Source organism: Xiphophorus couchianus, chromosome 2 (genome assembly GCF_001444195.1).
Source record: "Xiphophorus couchianus chromosome 2, X_couchianus-1.0, whole genome shotgun sequence".
NCBI classification, from domain to species: Eukaryota; Metazoa; Chordata; class Actinopteri; order Cyprinodontiformes; family Poeciliidae; genus Xiphophorus; species Xiphophorus couchianus.
In genome coordinates, this window is record NC_040229.1 from 33,742,691 (window position 1) to 33,763,455 (window position 20,765).

At 40.4% G+C, this 20,765-nt stretch overlaps 2 protein-coding genes and 1 long non-coding RNA gene across 7 annotated transcripts in view; 1 reads left to right on the forward strand and 2 right to left on the reverse strand.

Annotated features, from left to right (window-relative positions):
- The first annotated feature begins 739 nt into the window (after positions 1-739).
- Positions 740-8,914, forward strand: tmed6 (transmembrane p24 trafficking protein 6). The gene is made up of 4 exons (XM_028042523.1): positions 740-1,064; positions 1,329-1,455; positions 5,130-5,287; positions 6,049-8,914. Exons 1-4 carry the CDS (start codon positions 852-854, stop codon positions 6,274-6,276), a joined length of 726 nt encoding a protein of 241 aa, XP_027898324.1. The 5' UTR covers positions 740-851; the 3' UTR covers positions 6,277-8,914.
- Positions 1,466-3,850, reverse strand: LOC114160101 (uncharacterized). The gene is made up of 3 exons (XR_003598716.1): positions 3,754-3,850; positions 3,588-3,672; positions 1,466-2,123 (listed from the first exon to the last, which is right to left on the reverse strand). It is a non-coding gene; the product is annotated as an uncharacterized LOC114160101 (long non-coding RNA).
- The window catches only part of ankrd27 (ankyrin repeat domain 27 (VPS9 domain)), a 32,251-nt gene continuing 18,855 nt past the window's right edge, over positions 7,370-20,765 (reverse strand). For 4 of the 5 annotated variants that reach the window (XM_028042398.1, XM_028042390.1, XM_028042374.1 and 1 more), the window contains 12 exons: positions 19,738-19,935; positions 19,197-19,250; positions 18,132-18,248; positions 17,902-17,946; positions 17,703-17,816; positions 17,425-17,619; positions 15,550-15,669; positions 15,295-15,468; positions 11,210-11,303; positions 11,039-11,117; positions 10,880-10,943; positions 7,370-9,979 (listed from right to left, as the gene is read on the reverse strand). In XM_028042398.1, the coding sequence (XP_027898199.1) occupies positions 9,797-9,979; positions 10,880-10,943; positions 11,039-11,117; positions 11,210-11,303; positions 15,295-15,468; positions 15,550-15,669; positions 17,425-17,619; positions 17,703-17,816; positions 17,902-17,946; positions 18,132-18,248; positions 19,197-19,250; positions 19,738-19,935 (1,437 nt within the window). In that variant the 3' untranslated portion in view covers positions 7,370-9,796. The remainder of the gene's footprint in view (positions 9,980-10,879; positions 10,944-11,038; positions 11,118-11,209; positions 11,304-15,294; positions 15,469-15,549; positions 15,670-17,424; positions 17,620-17,702; positions 17,817-17,901; positions 17,947-18,131; positions 18,249-19,196; positions 19,251-19,737; positions 19,936-20,765) is intronic. The other variant, XM_028042383.1, reaches the window with a different exon arrangement.

Consider the following 20,765-nt stretch of genomic DNA (forward strand, 5'->3'; position numbering starts at 1 on the left):
AACCCAGCAGGACAAGAGGTCAGAATCATGAAAACCCATACCAGGTCCAACATAAACACAATGAGGGGGTGATTACTGGACCAAGAAGCAGGTGGTAATAGGTCAGCAAAGCTCTGTTTCTGCAGCAATGGAGTAACATACTTAATGGATGACATCGTGACCTAGTGATGTACAGTATGACCTCAGTCCAGTGTGTCTGCTTCCTCATACCTGTGAAATGATATCAGATACAAATGGTCAACTGACATTTGCATTACCTTTCACTACTCTTCTGTTAAGCAGTGAAGTAATGAGCAGCAAAAGTGGCTGAAAATAAAGCAATAAAACAAAACAGCATATATGGAGCCAGACTCTGGTCTGAACCAGACTAGTTTCTGCTTTGGCTTTAGATTTTTTTTCCCAAATTAAAACCAAACCAGGCACTTAGGAATCTTTGGTCTTACAGGTTTAGTGGCCAAACTGAGAATATCCTGAAATTATTTTGATGCTCATGAAGTTATAATTTATATGTGTGCATTAATACAGCAGATATTAATTGAAAGATTTTCTGTGAACTAAATAATTGCTTTTTCCTAACCCCCCCCCCTCAAAAAAAACGTTTTTAAAACATTAATGCGTTAAACAGATAAAATGATTGGGACAGAGTTATAAATGAATGGAGATAGAGTGAAAGCAGCCATGTACGAACTGTAAAAGTGACATATTTTCAAGTTATCTCCATCTGCCCAGGCAGCCCAGTATTCCCACTGCTGGAGCATTCTGGTCCAGTTAATCATTCACAGTTTGTCTTGTATACCACACACTCTGCCTCTACCAATCATTTAGATTAGTTGTGTCCAATTTTTTCAACCATGTCGTTACGGACGTCTACGTTTTTTATTGTTTTGTGGTTTTGGGAATTTTCTCACTGCAGCCTCCAGACAAAGCCTGATTCCAGCAGGACAGACCAGAAGCTGTTCTGGGGCGCTGACCAGTATGATTTCTCAGTGGTGCTCCCAGCAGCTGCCACAGAATGTTTCTGGCACTTTGCTCACCATGGAGAGAAATTTTACCTAAGCTTCATGGTGAGTGCTGAGCACACTAAGCCATTGTAGTTTTTATGCATTTTCTTCATTTTGTGGCTCTACTACATTTTATAAATTGCACACTTAGGTAAAAGATTCCTTCGTGTTTTTGTACTTCATTAACTTTTAGAATTTCCCACTATAAAGACACCCAAAATTTTACAAAGTCAGAGTGAACCTGTGGTACAAAAATGTCAGAATGTCCCATGTTGACACCATTCCTGTGTAGCAGTCCTAAAATAATTAGTTTTCTTCCATTTCTAGGTCCAGTGGGTGACGGGAGTCGGCCTCGACAGGGACCTATCAGTCACTGTTAACGCTCCCAGCAGTTTGTTAATATCCACTGTTGACGATGCAAAGGGTCAGATCAACTTTGAGGTCAAGGAAACAGGTATCTCAGTTTACTGCTGCTGTCATCTACACATTTTTTCTACACATAACGTAATTTGAACAATGAAGTATCAGCACATTAAATTATTAATGACTTGCTAAATACTAAACAGACTGTCACACATTTTTGCTGGAAACCTTATTAAAACAGCTATTATAGCTACATATATAAGGACATTTATTTTTTTTACGTATTTTTGAATTGGACTGATGCATAGTTCAGCTATTTAAATATTCTTAGTGGGGAAAACAGAATAAAATAGGAATAGAATATTCTGATTTGACATACGAGTATTTTACAAAGCACACAGACACTCAGATTTTTTTTGTCATCGAGTAACATACATATTTATATAAATATACAAACACAAAATAATACAAAAACATTACAGAGAAACAAAGATGATTCAATAATGATTAATACTGAATAATTTATATTAGTCTATTTATATTCATATGCACATGTAAATACATGTGCATGTATTTACATGATATCTATGTACAGATATCACGTAAATACATGATATCTGTACATAGGGCTTTTTCATGTTTTCCAGCTGAGAAGTTCTGTTTTAAGAGATTCAGCAGCTGAGTTTCATCCTGTGCAGTGAATCCGTCTCTCTTTAAAGACATTTCCCACTCCTTCCTCACATTGTGTCTTTAGGAAACCTTCAAAACAAAAATGGGAGACACCTTACTTTTTATAGAGTGAAACAATTACATATAAATAATAGCCTTTGCCATCTGTGTATACTAGTGAATGTGGTAATATAATAATATATATATTATTGTTTTATCTTTAAGGTAGGCTCTTTTGTCAGATAATCTAAATCATTGTTGGTGAATAATGAAAAGATTTTAAGATTTAGAAAACCTTAGTTGGTCTTCATAGCAGAGGGGGAGGGGAGGGGAAGGGGGAAGGGGGGGCTGAACCCCGGTATTACACAAGCACTACAGCTAATATTAGCTGATATTTCACCGGTGGACATCAATACAGCATCTATTTACCCTCATGTCACTAGTCCGTCAATTTGAACAGGGATATCTCGCAGGCGGAGGAATCTTCTGCAGTTTTATTTTAGCCAAGTAGGAGAGAGGACAACTCCAAGATGTCTACGGTCAGGAGCTTTACTATTTGGGTCCAAATAGCCCGTCATCAGCCCCGCCCCCGGCCCGGCTCTGATTTGTTCCGCTAGTGGCACCAGTATGTAGTTAGGATGGTTTGGAAGCTTTTTTCCCCCTTAATAAATAAAATCAATATTTGAAACCAGAGTTGGGTAAAAACTAGTTACATTTACTGATTTACTTGAAAACCGTTTGCAAAAAAAATTTACTTTCAGAAGTATTTTTAACATGCTGTTGTAACACTTATGGGCTAGGCAGCTAACTGCGGCTACAAACGCAGCATCAGAAGGGTGTCTTTTTAAGGAGCCTGAGGTGTGAAAAAAACAGTAGGCAGTGCTTTTAGTTGTTGTGCACATAAGTGATTTGAATAAAAACAGGCAATTACAGCAGCACGATGAGAGACAAGACAATTGACTCAGAATAGATTAATTTAAAAAATCATAAAGTCCATAGTCCTTTTCTAGCTCGCCATCTTCAGATCCTGTTGAAGATTTGATCTCATTGGGGGGAAGAGGGGTCGGTGGGGGACGCCGATCTAAAAGGTCAGAAAACCCATTAAGTGTTTTATCAAAACAAAAATTGTGTACAAATATAATACAAAGGAAATAATTATTAAATTTAATAATTTAGTTTATGCATATTAAATGCAAATGCAATAATTAGATTCCTAATAATTAGACAAACATTTCAATCAGGTTAAATTAACCATAATTTAAATAAAGTAAAACAAAAAAGTATCATATTTCAAGCTAATCAATTGAAAGTTAAAGTGCACTTCCAAAATATCAATCAAGAAAAATAAAATAAATGAATTGTCAAATACTCAAGCAGAGTGAGAGAAAGAAAAAAAATTACTTAAATAAATATACTGCGCAATATCATACTTAAGTGTAGCTACATTCTGTTCTGATCAATTTTATTTTAAAAATTGATCAGATGCTGAGCATCACTGCCTCAGCATCAATGTAAACGTGTCAGCACACGCACAAAATTCACTAAACAAATTACCTTCTAAAAGAGAGTGGGGCGTACTTCGCCACAATCAGCTCTGACAGAATCCCGGTGACGGTCCAGGTAAGCAGCGCCAATAATTCTAATAAAACAACGCTCCAATGAGCGATCGAGCAGACGTTCCACATGCAAAATTAATACTATTATCAAATAACAAACTCACCAGACAATCAAATCAATAGGTTCAAAGATTTTGGATGAATTCGTGAGGAAGACGCCAACTCTTCCACAAGTCACAATCACAGTGGAAACAGGTGAGAATCTTTAAACTGCGCGCTGGAGGCGTGGCTTTAAAGAAGCGAGCAGAGTTTGGGGCAACACAGGAAGTGGGCTCGCAAAAATAAAAGTCCTTGACTAATTGCGAGTAACACTGTACTTTTTAGTTTAACTTGAATATTTTTATTATGAAGAAATTTTCATAATGAAATTACTCAGGAATTTAACTTTCTGGATTCTCTACCCACTGTGAGTAACTTCACTGAATGAAGAACAAACATTTTTTAACTCAAAATTCACCAGACTCAGACACACCAGCAAGTTTCATTAGTTTTTTTATTGAAAGAACTTATTTTGAAAAAAATTATTTTGCCTGACTTTATTTATTATGTTACTTATATGAATTATTGTCATTTTCTTTGTTAAAATACCAAAATTTCCACTTAACTTTATATTTTGGTCTGTTTGATTATGTAATCTTTTTAAAAATGAAATGACTGATTATTGATCAATTACTCAGTACTTGAGTAGATGTTTTATTTGAGAAATTTCTTCAATGACTACTTTCTACTTTTGAGTAAAAATGTGTTGAAGTAGAGCTAGTTTTACTCAAGTACAATTTTAGGTATACTCTGCCCACCTCTGTTGAAAATCATACTTTTATATTTATTTATGTTATCTGCATATATAAAACATTAAGTGAACCAAAGAAAAAAAATCAAACAAAAGAAACCTAGATCTGTAAAGGCCAAATGGATGAAGAAAAACATAAATCAAATCCATCCATCTATTTTCTTACACCCTTCTCCCCTGTGGGGTCAGGAGGGGTCAGCTGGTGCCTATCTCCAGCTAACGTTTCAGGCGAGAGGCAGGGTACACCCTGGACAGGTCGCCGGTCTGTCACAGGGTAACACAAAGACAGACAGGACAAATAACCATGCACACACACACTCACACCTAGGGAGAATTTAGAGAGACCAATTAACCTGACAGTCATGTTTTTGGACTGTGGGAGTACCTGGAGAGAACAGGTACATGAACATGCACAGAGAGAACATGTAAACTCCATGCAGACAGACCGGGAATCAAACCCAGGGCCTTCTTGCTGCAAGGCAACAGTGCTACCAACTGCACCAATGTGCAGCCCATAAGTCAAATCAAATTAACTAAATCACAAAGTTTAGCTTGTTCAGGTTTCCCTTTCATTTTTCTATAATCCTGCAATAAATCAAACAAAGAAATAAAACTAACCTTGTACAATCTGCTACTTAGGCCGCCGAAGTGACAGTGTCTGAACTTTTAACTTGATGTTTAATTACACAGGTTTCTATCAGATGTGTTTGAGCAACTTCCACAACCGCTTCAGCACAATGCAGGTCTTCCTCAGCTTTGGCGTTTATTATGACAACCAGAACTCTTCCAAGGACATGGAGAGGGACATGAAGGAGAAGGAGCTGAACAACACACTGAGCTTCATTCAGGTCTCTTCAATTCCTCTAAGAAATTTACTTTACTGCAAATAAACATATTTTCTGTTCAGATGTGAACAGAACATATATTTGCATATAGACACTGTTATAAATGTATTTTCATTCACCTGAAAAAGTAAAAAATCATGTGTTCAAAAATATGCTTTGCTTGTAGAGCAAATATAACTTTTCAAGAATTAATCTGTGAGTATTTACAAATATTTGTAAGCACATTTTACACATTTATTACATGACTAGTTAAACTGTTTGGTTTGTTTATAAATGTGCCTGTTTATATAAAGGAGCTGTCCGCTGAAAAGACACTGGGACAAAAACTAGAATCATATCTGATCAGAGGCAGCCAGCACTTTTTTGTTTAAGATTTTGAGATACATCAAAGTCTATTCCAACGTTCTACAAGTGTAATGTTTTCTAATGGAAAAAAAGGAAAAACAACAAAGATGTGTAGATGGTCTAGCTGCACAGAAGTCTCTGTTCAGTTTGTGTATACAACATGACATGTCATCTCGGCGTCCTACAAAATAAAACCAAGCAGTTCCAAGTCTGATGCTAACCAACTAAATACTCAGATGTGCTGCATTAGGCCTTTAAAATTCTGTGAAGAAATTCCCAAAATAATTTAAGCATGAGCACGCAACTGGATTACACATTTAATAAAATTATATATTACATGATATCATTAATTATCTACTTCCAAACACAGAAGTCTTTTTTTTATTGGAAGTGTTTTTTATTTGTTCTGACATTTTTAGGCTGCCACCAGTAAAGTGGAGCGCCACGTCTTCCACATGTTCCGCTACTACAGCTTCAGCCGCATGAGGAGGAGCGCAGACCACTTCCTGCTGCAGTCCAACTCCCGCTACATCACATGGTGGTCGATGGCCCTCAGCCTGTTGATCGTCACCTCTGGGTACCTGCAGCTCCTCTTCCTCAAAAGTCTCTTTGTGAGCAACGCTGAGGCTGAAAAGCCTCGATGCTGACAGGCAGCGAACAAACCAAGAAACATCCTGAGCAGACTCCAAGCTCCTTCTGGTTCTGGGTCTGTGTGAAACATTAAAGAAATGTTCCAAAAACCTCTGATTAGAATTATTTTTAATTGACAATTATATCCGTTTTTGTCTAACTGGTAGACTTCTTTTATTACTTTTTTTTTTTTTTTTTTCTTTCAACGATCTGGAAGAGCTTCACAAAGATTGGCCTGAGGCTCGAGTCGGCTCATCAGAGCCGCAGCTCAGACAAATCCTACTCAACAAACGTCACGTTCCTGACCCAGAGACGTCTCACACATCCCTGCTGTTTCCAGAGGATCTATCAGAGAACATAACATCCAGCTGCTGCCAATTGAAGATCATAATTAGGTAAAGCAGGGAGTGGCCGTCTGCTGGTCGGGAGGAAACAGGCGTGTCCCAACACAAAGCCAAGACGGAAAGACATCAGCAATGGTGTAATGCACCACACTGGTGAAATACAAACAGGTGATTGGCCGAACACTAAGAGCAAATTAAAGTATGGAGGTCTGGAGACATTTTGAAGCTTGTTATGCACCAAGGCATTCTGAAGTCTTCAACACAACGGCAGGAACGCTGAACTGGGACCCAAAAGAGCTGAGCAGATAGAAAACTGTGCAGAAATAGACGTTACCTAGCCTGAATAAGTTTGGATGAAGTGTCGACAACGTCATCCAAACATAGGGAGCCTTAACTGAAGCTACCTACAGTTTATTTGGGGCCCGTGTTTAGATAATTCCCCCAGAAACAAATTCTCAATTTGCCTTCATCTTTCTAAAACAATAGAAGGGGAAAAAAACAACTTTTTCATGGTTTGTACACCTGAAATTAGGTTGAACTTTTCTTAGATTTTGAAAGAGACCAGAATGTTTTTATTGTGTCCTGATACACGAAACTATAGAATTAAAGGAGGGTTGATTTTCTCTCTAAAGCTACTAAAACATCTGCAGAGAGCGGCGTGCAACAACTGTAGACAAACAGGCTCACTTTTAACACAAACCAGGTTTCTTACTTCAAAAAACATTAAAATATCAAGCTGACAAATTAAATTGATAAAAAAAATGGATTTCATCAAAATGTATTTTATTGAATATTTTGGGTGTAAATAAATAAGGCACATTTAGCAGTTTTAACTTTCAGACCTGAAATGAAAACAGTGCATTAGAATAATTAAAACACGACCAGCAGGCTTTCACACCAGAAAAAAGGTTTGGCTCTGTAGGATTCCCTACAGGTTTGGAGAAAAACTCACAGGAGGAACAGGAACAAACATGATGGACGTCCTGCGTGAGGCTGACTGCAGAGTTCAGCATCAGGCAGTAAAACAGGAACACATACAGTACTGAGGCCGTCATCATGCTGGAACACAGCTGAGGATAAACATGGTTGACATGCAAACAGATCCCTCCACGACAGAGCTGCCTGCAGCAGCATCCTATCAGACATCAGCTCCATCTCCAGATTAAAGCCTGAGTTTCCAGCAGCAGATATCAACATGTTTTCTGATTGATCATGAGAACCCCTTTATGTATTTTACCGTGTCGTGTTTTGGTGCCTCGGGTCTCTGAGATGCACATCAGGAGCTTTGCAAGGATGACACATTTATTAAAACACTGCATAACTGAGTTCCAGTAAAAAGGAAGTAAACTCCCTTTGAAATCCAGGGGCGTATGTATTTTGATCATATCTAGAGTTTCGGAAGCGAACTTTCAATGAGCTTTTCTGCAAATTGTCAAATAAGTAGTGACTTAGTATGAATGGTTTTTGTACAGTTTTGGACATTTAAACTTCAACATTTCTAAATGTGAACCCTGGAAAAGAGAGGATGTACTTCCTTTTCCCTATGAATGTGTTGCTGCTGAGCTGGAGCAGCGGCTCTCATCAGCTGACAGAAAACTCTCTGTCCCTCTGACGCTGTGGACTGGAAGACAGCTGCAGTCATGTGCCTAACGTCCTCACAGCGTGCCGTGTCAGCACAGGAAGTCATGGAGAAGCTGCAAACTGCAATGAAGACTCATCAGTGCATCTGAGCAGACTGAAACCGATTGATGCTCATGAACAATATAGTTAACATCTTGTAGTCAATTACATCTGGTCTTGAGGACAAATAAAACACTAAGCACCGTTTTGAAATAAAGTTTGGTGTTCGGTTTTAAACTGAAACTATTCAGACAGTGTGAAGCCAACATGAGGAAATGGGCTGCATCCCTTTTTCCCATTAGAGGTTCTATGGGTCAGACATGGTTACAGGGTTCAGATGTAGCAGCTTGATTCAAACACACACAATCCAAAAGTTTTAGTTATCTGACTAGGATGTGTTAATCAGGATATTTGAAGAAAATTGCATCCCTTCTCTCATTCCTTTACTTTTTAGTTCTGGTATTTTCATACAGGCTTCCTGGTGCAACATGGCGCCACCTCCTGCTGGATGTTTTGTCAATTTGTGACATTGGGGGAATGTTTTATACCTGCCTTTATAACTGAAAATTTAAGTTAATTTCCCACGTCTGACTCAGACTAGTTGTAGAAAATGTGGTTATTTCAGATTAACCAGGAGTGAAATATCTGTTATACTTTAGAAGAGTCAAGTGGCTAAAAAGTTTTAGCCACTAAAACGTAAGAGCAGGAATAGCACAATCCCCAGATATTAATAAACAATTGAATAAATTATATGCAAACCTTTGATCATTCTCCTAACCACTCAACTCCATAATCTATGAAAACACCAAACTCAGAAGAGAAAAGTACAGGAAGGGGAAGAGCTGAGACTAATATGACAGCTGGATTTAATTTAGTAACATGGTGTAAGAATGATCTATCAGCATTTCATCCTGGATTATTTCATGTTTCATGATATTAAAGGTAAGTTAATAAAAAAAATTGGAGATATTGTGTTTCCACTAGACTTCCACACACAACGTTACATCAAGCTGCAGGAAGTCAAGTGGGAGAGAATCGTAGGATGGATTCCACCATTTGACTTGAAATGTTCCTTTTTTCAAATTGGGAAGCTTTCCTATGTTGATGAAGTAAATTCAGACCAAATCAGAATGGAAACAGAAGGAATAAGGTGGAGCTTTGTGGGCAGAACCAGCCTCTTCGTATATCCACCTCTGAAATCTAGTAAAATATTGCATATGTGTAAAAAGGCCCAACAGTGCATCCACGAAACAATCAGCCAAAGAAAGTGACCTAAATCTAAAAGCTGGGGCAAATAAAACCAGATCACACGCTGTGACCCAACACATTGTGCTTTAAACTGGTAGAGTGGTGTGAGAAATCCCCTTTTCCTCCTGCTGTGATGCAGATTTGTGCTGAAGAATTGTCGTGTCAGGAACCTGCCTGTAGGTCACCCTGCAGAGACCGGCCGGGGTTCTGCTGTGCAGTGAGCTTGTGGTGAAAATTTAGAGGAGGGGGTAATGATTGTGCTGTCACATCGCCTGGCTGCACTGCCCCAACAGCTGCTGTCACAGCACTGACTTATAATAAGTGGTCAGTCAGTTTCAGAGTGGGCTGGGGGCTGAGCTGGCTCTGGGGGCAGTACCCCACCGTCCAGGGTGTGACAACGAACAAGGGGCCGCTCCTTTAGACAAGGTGAGAAGTCAAGGCTTCCTAAGTGGCTGTTGACCTCGAGGGTCTCCCCTCGTCTCAGCCTCCTCCGCTCTGGGTTCACCTGCTGGACAAACACACACTTCCTGTCAGAGCAGCAGATTATCTGTTATAGATAAACGGTTAATACATACAAATTGTACTTGATTGGTGAATTGGTAAATAAAAGCCTACATACTTCTAGGTCCATTACTTTTGATCAGCATTGTCCAAATGTAAGCACCCAGCAGCAGAGACAAGATGATGTTTTAATCTGGATCAAATCTCTTGAATTGGTTTACAGCTTTAATTTAATTTAATGACCCTGTTATGCACTGAGAAGTAGATTGTTTAATGAGCTCAGCATATGTGCACTTCCAGATGTGCACTTGCTAGGTTAGCCACCTGCTAGGTTAGCTACCTAGCTAACTGCTGCTGCTAGTCTGAAGGAGCTGAGTGGAAGAGTGGTGCTATGTGAGGAAGAAGGTTGGCTGGAGACTGCAGCTCCACGGAGCAACTGTACGTTAAAGGCCGAGATCTGTTAGCCTGAGTGGTTGCCATGGAAATAAAAGGATTCTCAAACATGCATGAAGGAATCAAAGTAACACTACAGGTTTGTTTTTTATGAGGCCAAAACATAACATGATATAAAGCTAAAAGAAAAAAATGATTTCACATAATACTGCACTTTTAGTAAATTATGCCATCTTGCATAAATACAAACATTTGTGTTTGTATTTATGCAAGTGATTTATGCAATTGATTTAACAATTTTAATAAAGTTAATTGCAGAATCTCTAATTAATGAACTTAATTCATTCAAAACTATATTATATATATATTAGTCAATATGTTTATTTATATTGACTAAATAAAAAATTTTCTTCAATCCTCAGATTGCTGTGAAAGTCATTCAGCTTTATAGTGTTTCATGATCCTGATCTTTCATGATCAGTCAGTCTTCATTACAGAAGGAAGTAGGATGTACCTGGTTAAGAAATGGTGGACTCCTGGGGGGAGAACCAGATGAACCTTTTCTCATGTGCTGCATCCTAAAGCAAAAAAAAAAAAAACATACAAAAATATTAATGATAATGTGTATCCTTCTTGATCTTATTAAAATGCTTCTGAATGTGTTGGGATCCACCTGCTGGCAGACTGAGCCAGTTTGTGTCTCCGGCCATTGGAGTTATCCTGCAGCTTCAGGCGCTGCACCAATGAATGAGCTGCAACACAGGAGAAGCAGGCCACAGCTGCAGCAGTGTCCTAACACATCTGAACAGTTAAACAGTTTAGGTGGTCAGAAGGCTAATATTACCCAGAGCCCCTTTGGGCACAGATAGGAGTTTGATTGGTTCAGCCTCTGGTGAAAGTCCTGATGCCTTCTGCAGAGCTCTTAAAGTTTCAGTGTTCTGTTGAAGGAGGAAACAGGAAAGCAGGATGTAATGTGCCAAGTAACAGGAAACTGATGACACTCTGGAGAAATGTGACCAATGCATGGGCCACAAACACACACAAAGGTTTGGACTTCTACTGGTAGTGGGACTCGATTAAAAGTCTCAATAAGGTTAATTGCAGATTCTATAATTAATAAATTATATATATATACACTGCCTGGCCAAAAAAAAAAAGTCGCCACCAAAAAATGGTCACACTCTCTAATATTTTGTTGGACCGCCTTTAGCTTTGATTACAGCCTGCATTCGCTGTGGCATTGTTTCAATAAGCTTCTGCAGTGTCACAAGATTTATTTCCATCCAATGTTGCATTAATCTTTCACCAAGATCTTGTATTGATGATGGGAGAGTCTGACCACTGTGCAAAGCCTTCTCCAGCACATCCCAAAGATTCTCAATGGGGGTCTGGACTCTGTGGTGGCCAATCCATGTGTGAAAAAGATGTCTCATGCTCCCTGAACCACTCTTTCACAATGTGAGCCCGATGAATCCTGGCATTGTCATCTTGGAATATGCCCGTTCCATTTGGGAAGACAAAATCCATTGATGGAATAACCTGGTCATTCAGTATATTCAGGTAGTCAGCTGACCTCATTCTTTGGGCACACAATGTTGCTGAACCTAGACCTGACCAACTGCAGCAACCCCAGGTCATAGCACTGCCCCCACAGGCTTGTACAGTAGGCACTAGGCATGATGGGTGCATCACTTCACCTGCCTCTCTTCTTACCCTGATGAGCCCATCACTCTGGAACAGGGTAAATCTGGACTCATCAGACCACATGACCCTCTTCCATTCCTCCAGAGTCCAATCTTTATGCTCCCTAGCAAACTGAAGCCTTTTTTTCTGGTTAGCCTTACTGATTAGAGGTTTTCTTACAGCTACACAGCTGGCCAAAAAAAAAGCCAGGCAGTGTATATATATATATAGGTATATAAATATATATATATATATATACACTGCTCAAAAAAATAAAGGGAACACTCAAATAACACATCCTAGATCTGAATGAAAGAAATATTCTCATTGAATACTTTGTTCTGTACAAAGTTGAATGTGCTGACAACAAAATCACACAAAAATCATCAATGGAAATCAAATTTATTAACCAATGGAGGCCTGAATTTGGAGCCACACACAAAATTAAAGTGAAATAACACTACACGCTGATCCAACTTTAATGTAATGTCCTTAAAACAAGTCAAAATGAGGCTCAGTATTGTGTGTGGCCTCCACGTGCCTGTATGACCTCCCTACAACGCCTGGGCATGCTCCTGATGAGGTGGCAGATGGTCCCCTGAGGGATCTCCTCCCAGACCTGAACTAAAGCATCCGCCAACTCCTGGACAGTCTGTTGTGCAACGTGACGTTGGTGGATGGAGCGAGACATGATGTCCCAGATGTGCTCAATCGGATTCAGGTCTGGGGAACGGGCTGGCCAGGCCATAGCTTCAATGCCTTCATCTTGCAGGAACTGCTGACACACTCCAGCCACATGAGGTCTAGCATTGTCCTGCATTAGGAGGAACCCAGGGCCAACCGCACCAGCATATGGTCTCACAAGGGGTCTGAGGATCTCATCTCGGTACCTAACGGCAGTCAGGCTACCTCTGGTGAGCACATGGTGGGCTGTGCGGCCCTCCAAAGAAATGCCACCCCACACCATTACTGACCCACTGCCAAACCGGTCATGCTGAAGGATGTTGCAGGCAGCAGACCGCTCTCCACGGCGTCTCCAGACTCTGTCAAGTCTGTCACATGTGCTCAGTGTGAACCTGCTTTCATCTGTGAAGAGCACAAGGCGCCAGTGGCGAATTTGCCAATCCTGGTGTTCTCTGGCAAATGCCAAGCGTCCTGCACGGTGTTGGGCTGTGAGCACAACCCCCATCTGTGGACGTTGGGCCCTCATACCATCCTCATGGAGTCGGTTTCTAACCGTTTGTGCAGACACATGCACATTTGTGGCCTGCTGGAGGTCATTTTGCAGAGCTCTGGCAGTGCTCCTCCTGTTCCTTCTTGCACAAAGGCGGAGGTAATGGTCCTGCTGCTGGGTTGTTGCCCTCCTACGGCCTCCTCCACGTCTCCTGGTGTACTGGCCTGTCTCCTGGTAGCGCCTCCAGCCTCTGGACACTACGCTGACAGACACAGCAAACCTTCTTGCCACAGCTCGCATTGATGTGCCATCCTGGATGAGCTGCACTACCTGAGCCACTTGTGTGGGTTGTGGAGTCCGTCTCATGCTACCGCGAGTGTGAAAACACCACCAACATTCAAAACTGACCAAAACATCAGCCAGACAGCATAGGTACTGAGAAGTGGTCTGTGGTCCCAACTGCAGAACCACTCCTTTATTGAGTGTGTCTTGCTAATTGCCAATAATTTCCACCTGTTGTCTATTCCATTTGCACAACAGCAGGTGAAATTGATTGTCAATCAGTGTTGCTTCCTAAGTGGACAGTTTGATTTCACAGAAGTTTGATTTACTTGGAGTTATATTGTGTTGTTTAAGTGTTCCCTTTATTTTTTTGAGCAGTATATATATATATATATATATATATATATATATATATATACATACAGTATACATATACATACATATATACATACACATATACTGTATATATACAGTGAACCCCCACTGTATCGCGGTTCACCTTTTACGGTCTCGCTGCCTCACGGATTTGCATCGTGCATTCTGTTCTGCATTCTGATTGGCTAAACAGTTTCTCCGCTTCTTCTCTACCTGTGTGTCAATAACGTTGCGGTTTAATATGTACGCGTAGGTAAAACAGCTTGCCAAATTTAAGTTTGCAAATTCTCTTGCAATTTCAAGAATCTTTTTGCCCAGAAGAAAAAAAAGTGACATCTACCGATAACTATGTTTTTCTCTCGAAAAAACACACCTGCACCGCAGGCTTTAGAAGAAAAAAACGCTACAGAGCGGAGTCAGGATGTAGCAGCTCAGTCAGAAGAGCAGTGAAATACACATGAGTCACTATTTGTCCTACTTTACTTTGTATTTTTTTTCATAATCATTTTTCATTGTCTCCCATTCTAATCCAATGACTCGGGTCGCGGTGAGGGGGGGGCTGATCTCCGCAATTTGAAGCCTTCAGTTCATATTGATGATTAAAATTATTATTTTACAGAACAGTAGTTATTTGTAAAAAAAAAAAAAACAACATGTTTATACAGTACTTTTATTTGTTAAACAAATATTTGGGCCTGTAAAAAGGTTTTGTTCTTTGGTTTCAATGTATTATGGAGTATTTCATTGTATAATAATTGTAAAAAAAAAAATAAAGGTTACTACTTCACGGATTTCGCCTATCACGGGTTCTTTTTGGAACGTAACCCCAGCAAAAAACGAGGGTTCACTGTATATACATATATACTGTATATAGAAAATTTTTGATTTATTAATTTGATCATTCCTGAATCTCCTGAAATGTGACAGTGGTCGCTGATGTTGGCATTGGGGATGTGTGTGCTGCTGCTACATGTTTAGCATTGAGATGCTACTTTAGGCTGGAATAGCTTCTCTGATAGGCTAACTCCTTTTAGCACAACATGAACAGAACAGCAGTCTTTTCCAGTGTCCCATCTGATCGCATTTTGAAGCGAAACTTAACCTTTGGAACTGATCTCAGTAATGCGGACTCTTTGCCACATTTGAAATCCAAACTCAAGACTCATCTATTTCAAGAAGCCTCCTTTGATTTGCAATTGCACCGTCTTTTTAAATCTTATTTCGTACTTGATTCTACTGTGTATTTCAATATTGTGTCTGTTTTTATGTTTAACTATGTAAGGTAACCTTGAGTGTTGAAAAAGGCACACAAGATACAAATAAAATGTATTATTATGTGACCTTAAAGTCAGTGTGGCTCTGATCTTCTGTCTTGGGTTCATGTTTATCTGTGTGTTGTGTGTGTGAGGAACAACCTTGCCACCAAACTCATAAGCGCAGTCCAGCGGCGTCCTCTGCCTCTTGTTTCTGAGGCTGGGCGAGGCCCCAGACCTCAGCAGCAGCTCCACCACAGCCTGGTGCCCCCCCCGCACCGCCTCATGCAGAGCCGTGTTGCCTTGCATATTTGCTACGTTCACCAAAGCATTACTCTGCACACAAATGTATTTTTGTCAGAATATTAGTAAATAATTGTTATCCAGAAAGCCCTCTCTGTTAGTTTGAGCATGTACCTGCAGCAGAATGCTGACGGTTTCCAGGTTACCAGAGAGACACGCATGGATCAGAGGGGTGTTTCCATAGTGATCCTTTTTGTTCAGCTTGGCATTGCACTCCAGCAGAAACCTCACAACCTAACAGTAACAGACACAAATTCAGGGATCATGAAATGGTGTGTATATTTTCCTTTGGACATCCTAATCAGAGAGGAATTGAATATAAACACTGGAATACCAGACACCCTGATTCTTATACAGCAAAACACAGAAATATGTCAGAAATATGTTTAATTGACCTTTGGCCTTAATTTGAAAGAGGTCAGACAGGAAAGTGGATAATGAGAGGGAGGGAAACCATGCAGCGAAGGGCATCAGGCCGGGAATCAAGCCTGTGACAACGTGGGTTGTGCTTTATGCCTGCACCACAACACCACCTCCATGGCAGGGTTTGTCTGTTTCATGGAGCTCCTGCACTGTGACAAGAGTTATTTCTATCCAGTGCAGCATTCACTTTTCACCCATATCTGCCACTGTCCAAAGCATTCTGAAGAACACCTCATAGACTTCCACTGGGGTTAAAGTTCAGACTCTACTGTACCCACTGTCACAATATCAGCCCAATGATCCCTGGCATTGTCAACTTCGAATATGGCAGTGCCATCAGGGAAAACAAAAATCCATTGATAAAATTATCTGGTCATTGAGTATTCAGGTAGTCAGTCGACCTCATAACTTTGACCTGACCAGGGTCCCTGGTCCCTAACCCTTCATGATACTATACATGAAGGGTCCATCGGGGAACAGGGAACATATCTGAACTCATCAGATCACCACCTTCCATTTAATCGTTTAAATCCAGGTGGAGCCTTTTCTTCTGGCCAGACAGTTTGTATAATGTCAACACCACACAGACCATCATAAAATGGATGCTCACTTGCATTCAGGAAAACATTTCCATCACCAGTTGGATCCTCACTGGGCAGGCAGGGTTAAACCCAAAGCCTTACTATAAATCTTTAAATTACAGACTGGATATAGAGGTTCACTTCCAACATGCATAATGCATGGCATGTGTAGCATTAGGAAATGCACAAAAATGCATCTTAAGCATACTTATTCACAAACAGATGTCAGCACTTAAACGAAAAGCTTTCTATTCCACAGACGGTGCATGTGCAATAAAACAGTGCATCTTGTCATTACAATAATTTTTCTGCTAGATTGAGATTAGAGCTAAGGAACACAATAATTGTAGTTTGTATCTCCGAACATAAAATGACAACAACAATAATAAAGTTAGTCTGCAAAACTTCATAACACAAACAATATGCATAGCCTAAGCCAGGGGTGCTCAATGCGTCGATCACAATTGACCGGTCGATTGCGGGAAGGTTTTGAGTCGATCTCGGCAGTAAGTGACAAACTGAATGCCGCCAGGACGCTGAGACCAGCACTTCCTCTTCTGACAGGCTTATCCTAAATGTTTATAGCTTCATTAAAGAATAATATATATTTTTTTAAATCAACAAAACCTGTTAAAATTTATATTCTCAGTAATTATTGTTTCAACAAGGTGTTGCGCAATTCAGTGCCTTTCAGTTCCATTAACAATAAAAAAGGCGACTCAAAGACCGACTGACTAGCAGAGCAGGTGTTTAAATTAGCTAATCAACCACCGCTGTGTTCAGGGGAGCACTTATTAATAATCGAGAAATAAATATCAATCGCGGACAGTCATAACGGACGGAATGTTATGCTTTTCACATAATCTTTGCTCCTTTGTCTCTCTGTCAGCTGAGAGACAAAGGATCTGCTGTTTATGGGATCTGCTGTTTATGGGACTCATCCCCTGCTGAAGCATTGTCCCCAGCTGTACTGGGCCCTTCCTACCTGAACATGGCTGTTTTGGCTGGCTAGGTGAAGCGGGGTGGCGCTCTGGATGGTGCGGACGTTGACGTTCGCCCCGTGGCGGATCAGCAGCGCTGCCAGGGATGAGTGGCCGTGCAGGGCGGCCACATGGAGAGGCGTGAAGCCATCTGCATTGCAGCTGTTGATGCCCAGCGCGCCAGCCAGCTGCAGAGGCAGCTGCAGGGCACCAGAGACGCCATTAAACAAAACGGTCTGTCTTCTGACTGGAGAAAGTTTTATTCAGACAAACCCTGTCAAACCTTTTGAGCAGGAGCACAGTTTGGACACTGACAGAGTGGATGACAGAGGTGTGACTCAGACTGCAGCTCTCCTTCATCCTCCTCTTGATCTGTCCACTCCAACAGGTAGCGCATCTGAAACCCAGACACACAAAATGGTTCACAAACCGCCCTTAACTGAAAAGAGCTCAGATCAGCTCACTTTGTTTAAACAACTCACCATCTCCACATCACCATCAGCAACGGCTCGCAGCAACTTCTCCACCTGGAAAACAAGCACGTAGCAGCAGACAGCACGGCTGGAGGTCAGGTTCCTACTGCAGCATCTCTCTGTTCAGCAGCATTAAGCCATAAAACTGTTGGGATCCCAGGTTCTGCTTCTGGCGTTTAGATATGGGTTTGGCAGACTCTGCTCTGTGTGTGTGTGTGTTAGTGTGTGTTTTTGTTCACCTCTCGGTGTCGAACACGCTCAGCCTCAGGCTTGGCTTCAGAGCTCATGGAAGACGTGCTGGAGACAGAGGAGCGGCGGCTGCTGCAGTCTGAGGCCAGAGGGGAGCAACCTGCAGACTGAGGGCAGAAAAGGAAACCAAAAAAGTCCAACAAGATGTTAGAATGAAAACTCACCGACTGTAAACAAACCTGTTTGCACACAAAGGTTCTGTTTTGGTACTGGATCAAACTTGTTGCAAAACGTGAGCCAAAGGTTTATCAAATCAATCAATCCCGATGGTTTTGTAATTTTTCCCTCTAATCAAAATCACAGATTTTTGTGGTGCAACTTATAGGAATGTCTACAAGGACATTTGGGACATTTCTTCCTCTTAATGCCCCTCCATTATTTACATATAGACAAAAAAGTTGAGAAAAAAAAAGAACAACAAGGAGACAGGCTCGATATAACTTGACATCAAGTAAGGTTGAGGCAGCAGTGTGAGAAAGTGTACAAAATACTGCCGCCTGCAGGTGGGAGTGAGCAGGTTTTAACAGAGTAACAGTTTGGTGACAATATCATTCAGATAAAAAGTTCCTATGATTCAGAATAAATAACTGGATCATTACAACAAGACTCCTTGAGACCTGATTTCTTTGTGTGAAGCTGATTTGGATAAAAAGATTTACACTCAAAAAGGTTTTGGATCAGCTGAATTTGTTTTTCTATGTTCAATTTTCTGCAAAAATAATGCTTTATCTGCTTTACAGGTTAAGAACAAAATAGAGAATAATATTCAGTAGAACAATAATGGAGCTGAGAAATGTGGATTTCTTGAAGAATTTCTGTGTTTATTAATACTAAGACTGTAATTAAACACTCAATCTAAGTGTAGGTCATTCATTACTGCTATCAATCAGTTTTTACATACTAAAAGTCTGACAGGTATCAGTTGAACAAGCAAAGCACAAACTTCTCTGTTTCTCTGGATCTTCTCAGTAATAACACCTCTATCTGCTGTAACATTTAGACACCGTTTATTGAAGAACTTAGAACAGGAAGATTTAGAAGTAGTGGAGACTCACATCATTTCTGCTGTGCTGATGGTTGTTCTGTGTCAACTTCAACAGCATGAGGATCTGCAGGGAAATGAAATGATATGGACTAAACAGCTGGGCAAAAAGCCAAAATACATTATCCCAGTTAATGAACAAATAGCTTCAACTGATCATTTTTGTCCTCTCCCAATAACACATTTCACATATGAATCCAAATCATTAAGCTCTATGATAAATTAATTGTAGAAGAGGGTTTATTACAAAACAGTGAATAATAATAATGAATAATTGGTTAGTCCCCTAATCCTCTAATGATTAAGGGAACAATCAAAATAGTTCCCCTTATTATTGGTAGGTACTAATTTAAAACAGTTTGTTTTGTTGGTCTCATTCATTTTGTCTTGCTTTTTATTCTTATATTTTAGAGACAAAGAAATGATGCCAGATGTTGTCACCTTCACCTTTTCTAAGCTCCAGCATTTGTTCAAAACCATTGAAGTGAGACCTTCATTCTGAAGATTATGCAACACGTTCTCCTGCAGTTAAGTCCTTTGAGTATATGGCTCACCTTAGAGTTGAGTGCACACTGCAGGGGAGTCTCTCTATTCTTGTTGAGGATGTGTGTGCTTGCTCCGTTCTCCAGCAGAACCTGGATGATTCCCTCATATCCCCATCTAGCTGCTATATGCAATGCAGTGTCACCTTTATCGTTCTGCAGGTCCAGACGGCACGTTTGGACATCGTAGTACACCAAGGCCTTCACACACTGACGCCAGGCACAGAAAGAAACGTGGCTCTCAAAACTCTCAGCAGGTTTTCAACAGAAAAATATCTACTTTCTAGTTTTCAGGGCAGTAGAACTTCAGACTCCATGACCTTTAACCTCGTGTTGCATTTACTGCACTTCCAAAGAGAGAAGATGATGCTCTTATAAATGTTAGTGTTATACTGGGGAGACTAAGGTAAGATGAGCCATTTTTCACAGGATCGCTGCATCATGGCAACCTTAGTTTGGTCGCACAGAATGTTTTGTTTAGTGGCCCTGGAAAGCAAACATCAACATGTGGAAAGAACACTAGAACTCAATCTTTGTTCAAGAATCATAGTTTCTTGAACAAACTAATATGTTTGGAAGTTTGAGACTCTGTTGAAAAGGCTTTTCTGTGGCATCAAAGAAAAGCCTTTTAGCCTCTGCTGCTCCACCAGAGCCTGTCTTTTTCAAAAGTACATTTTTCTCTTTTGTACCTCTTCAGTGTCATTCAGTGTCTATTTTTGCATCCTTTGCTGCTGTTCAAATACACTTCACTGATGGCTCTTTCAAAAACTTCTGAAATGGCTGCCCTACTTGTTTGGTGCTTCTATACGTGAGACATGATGTCCACTCTGAACATATAAATGCAGAACATGTAGCCTCCAGCTAAAATACATGCACTATGTGTTTGGGGATGTTGAGCCGGTAGCATATACGTTGGGCCACATACTGTATGTAGATCTCCTAATTAGTTCAGAATCAGACGACTTTAATGCTCATCTACATCACTAGGAAATGATTAAATGTGCTGCTAAGTCTTACATAAAATTTTCCCAGGACTTCTC

Bases quoted from the DNA above. Each gene is read 5' to 3' on its own strand.
- tmed6 (XM_028042523.1), top strand. From the start codon at position 852: ATGTCGTTACGGACGTCTACGTTTTTTATTGTTTTGTGGTTTTGGGAA. The intron at 1,065-1,328 runs GTGAGTGCTGAG...TTCCATTTCTAG, and splicing joins AATTTTACCTAAGCTTCATG to GTCCAGTGGGTGACGGGAGT. The intron at 1,456-5,129 runs GTATCTCAGTTT...TTAATTACACAG, and splicing joins CTTTGAGGTCAAGGAAACAG to GTTTCTATCAGATGTGTTTG.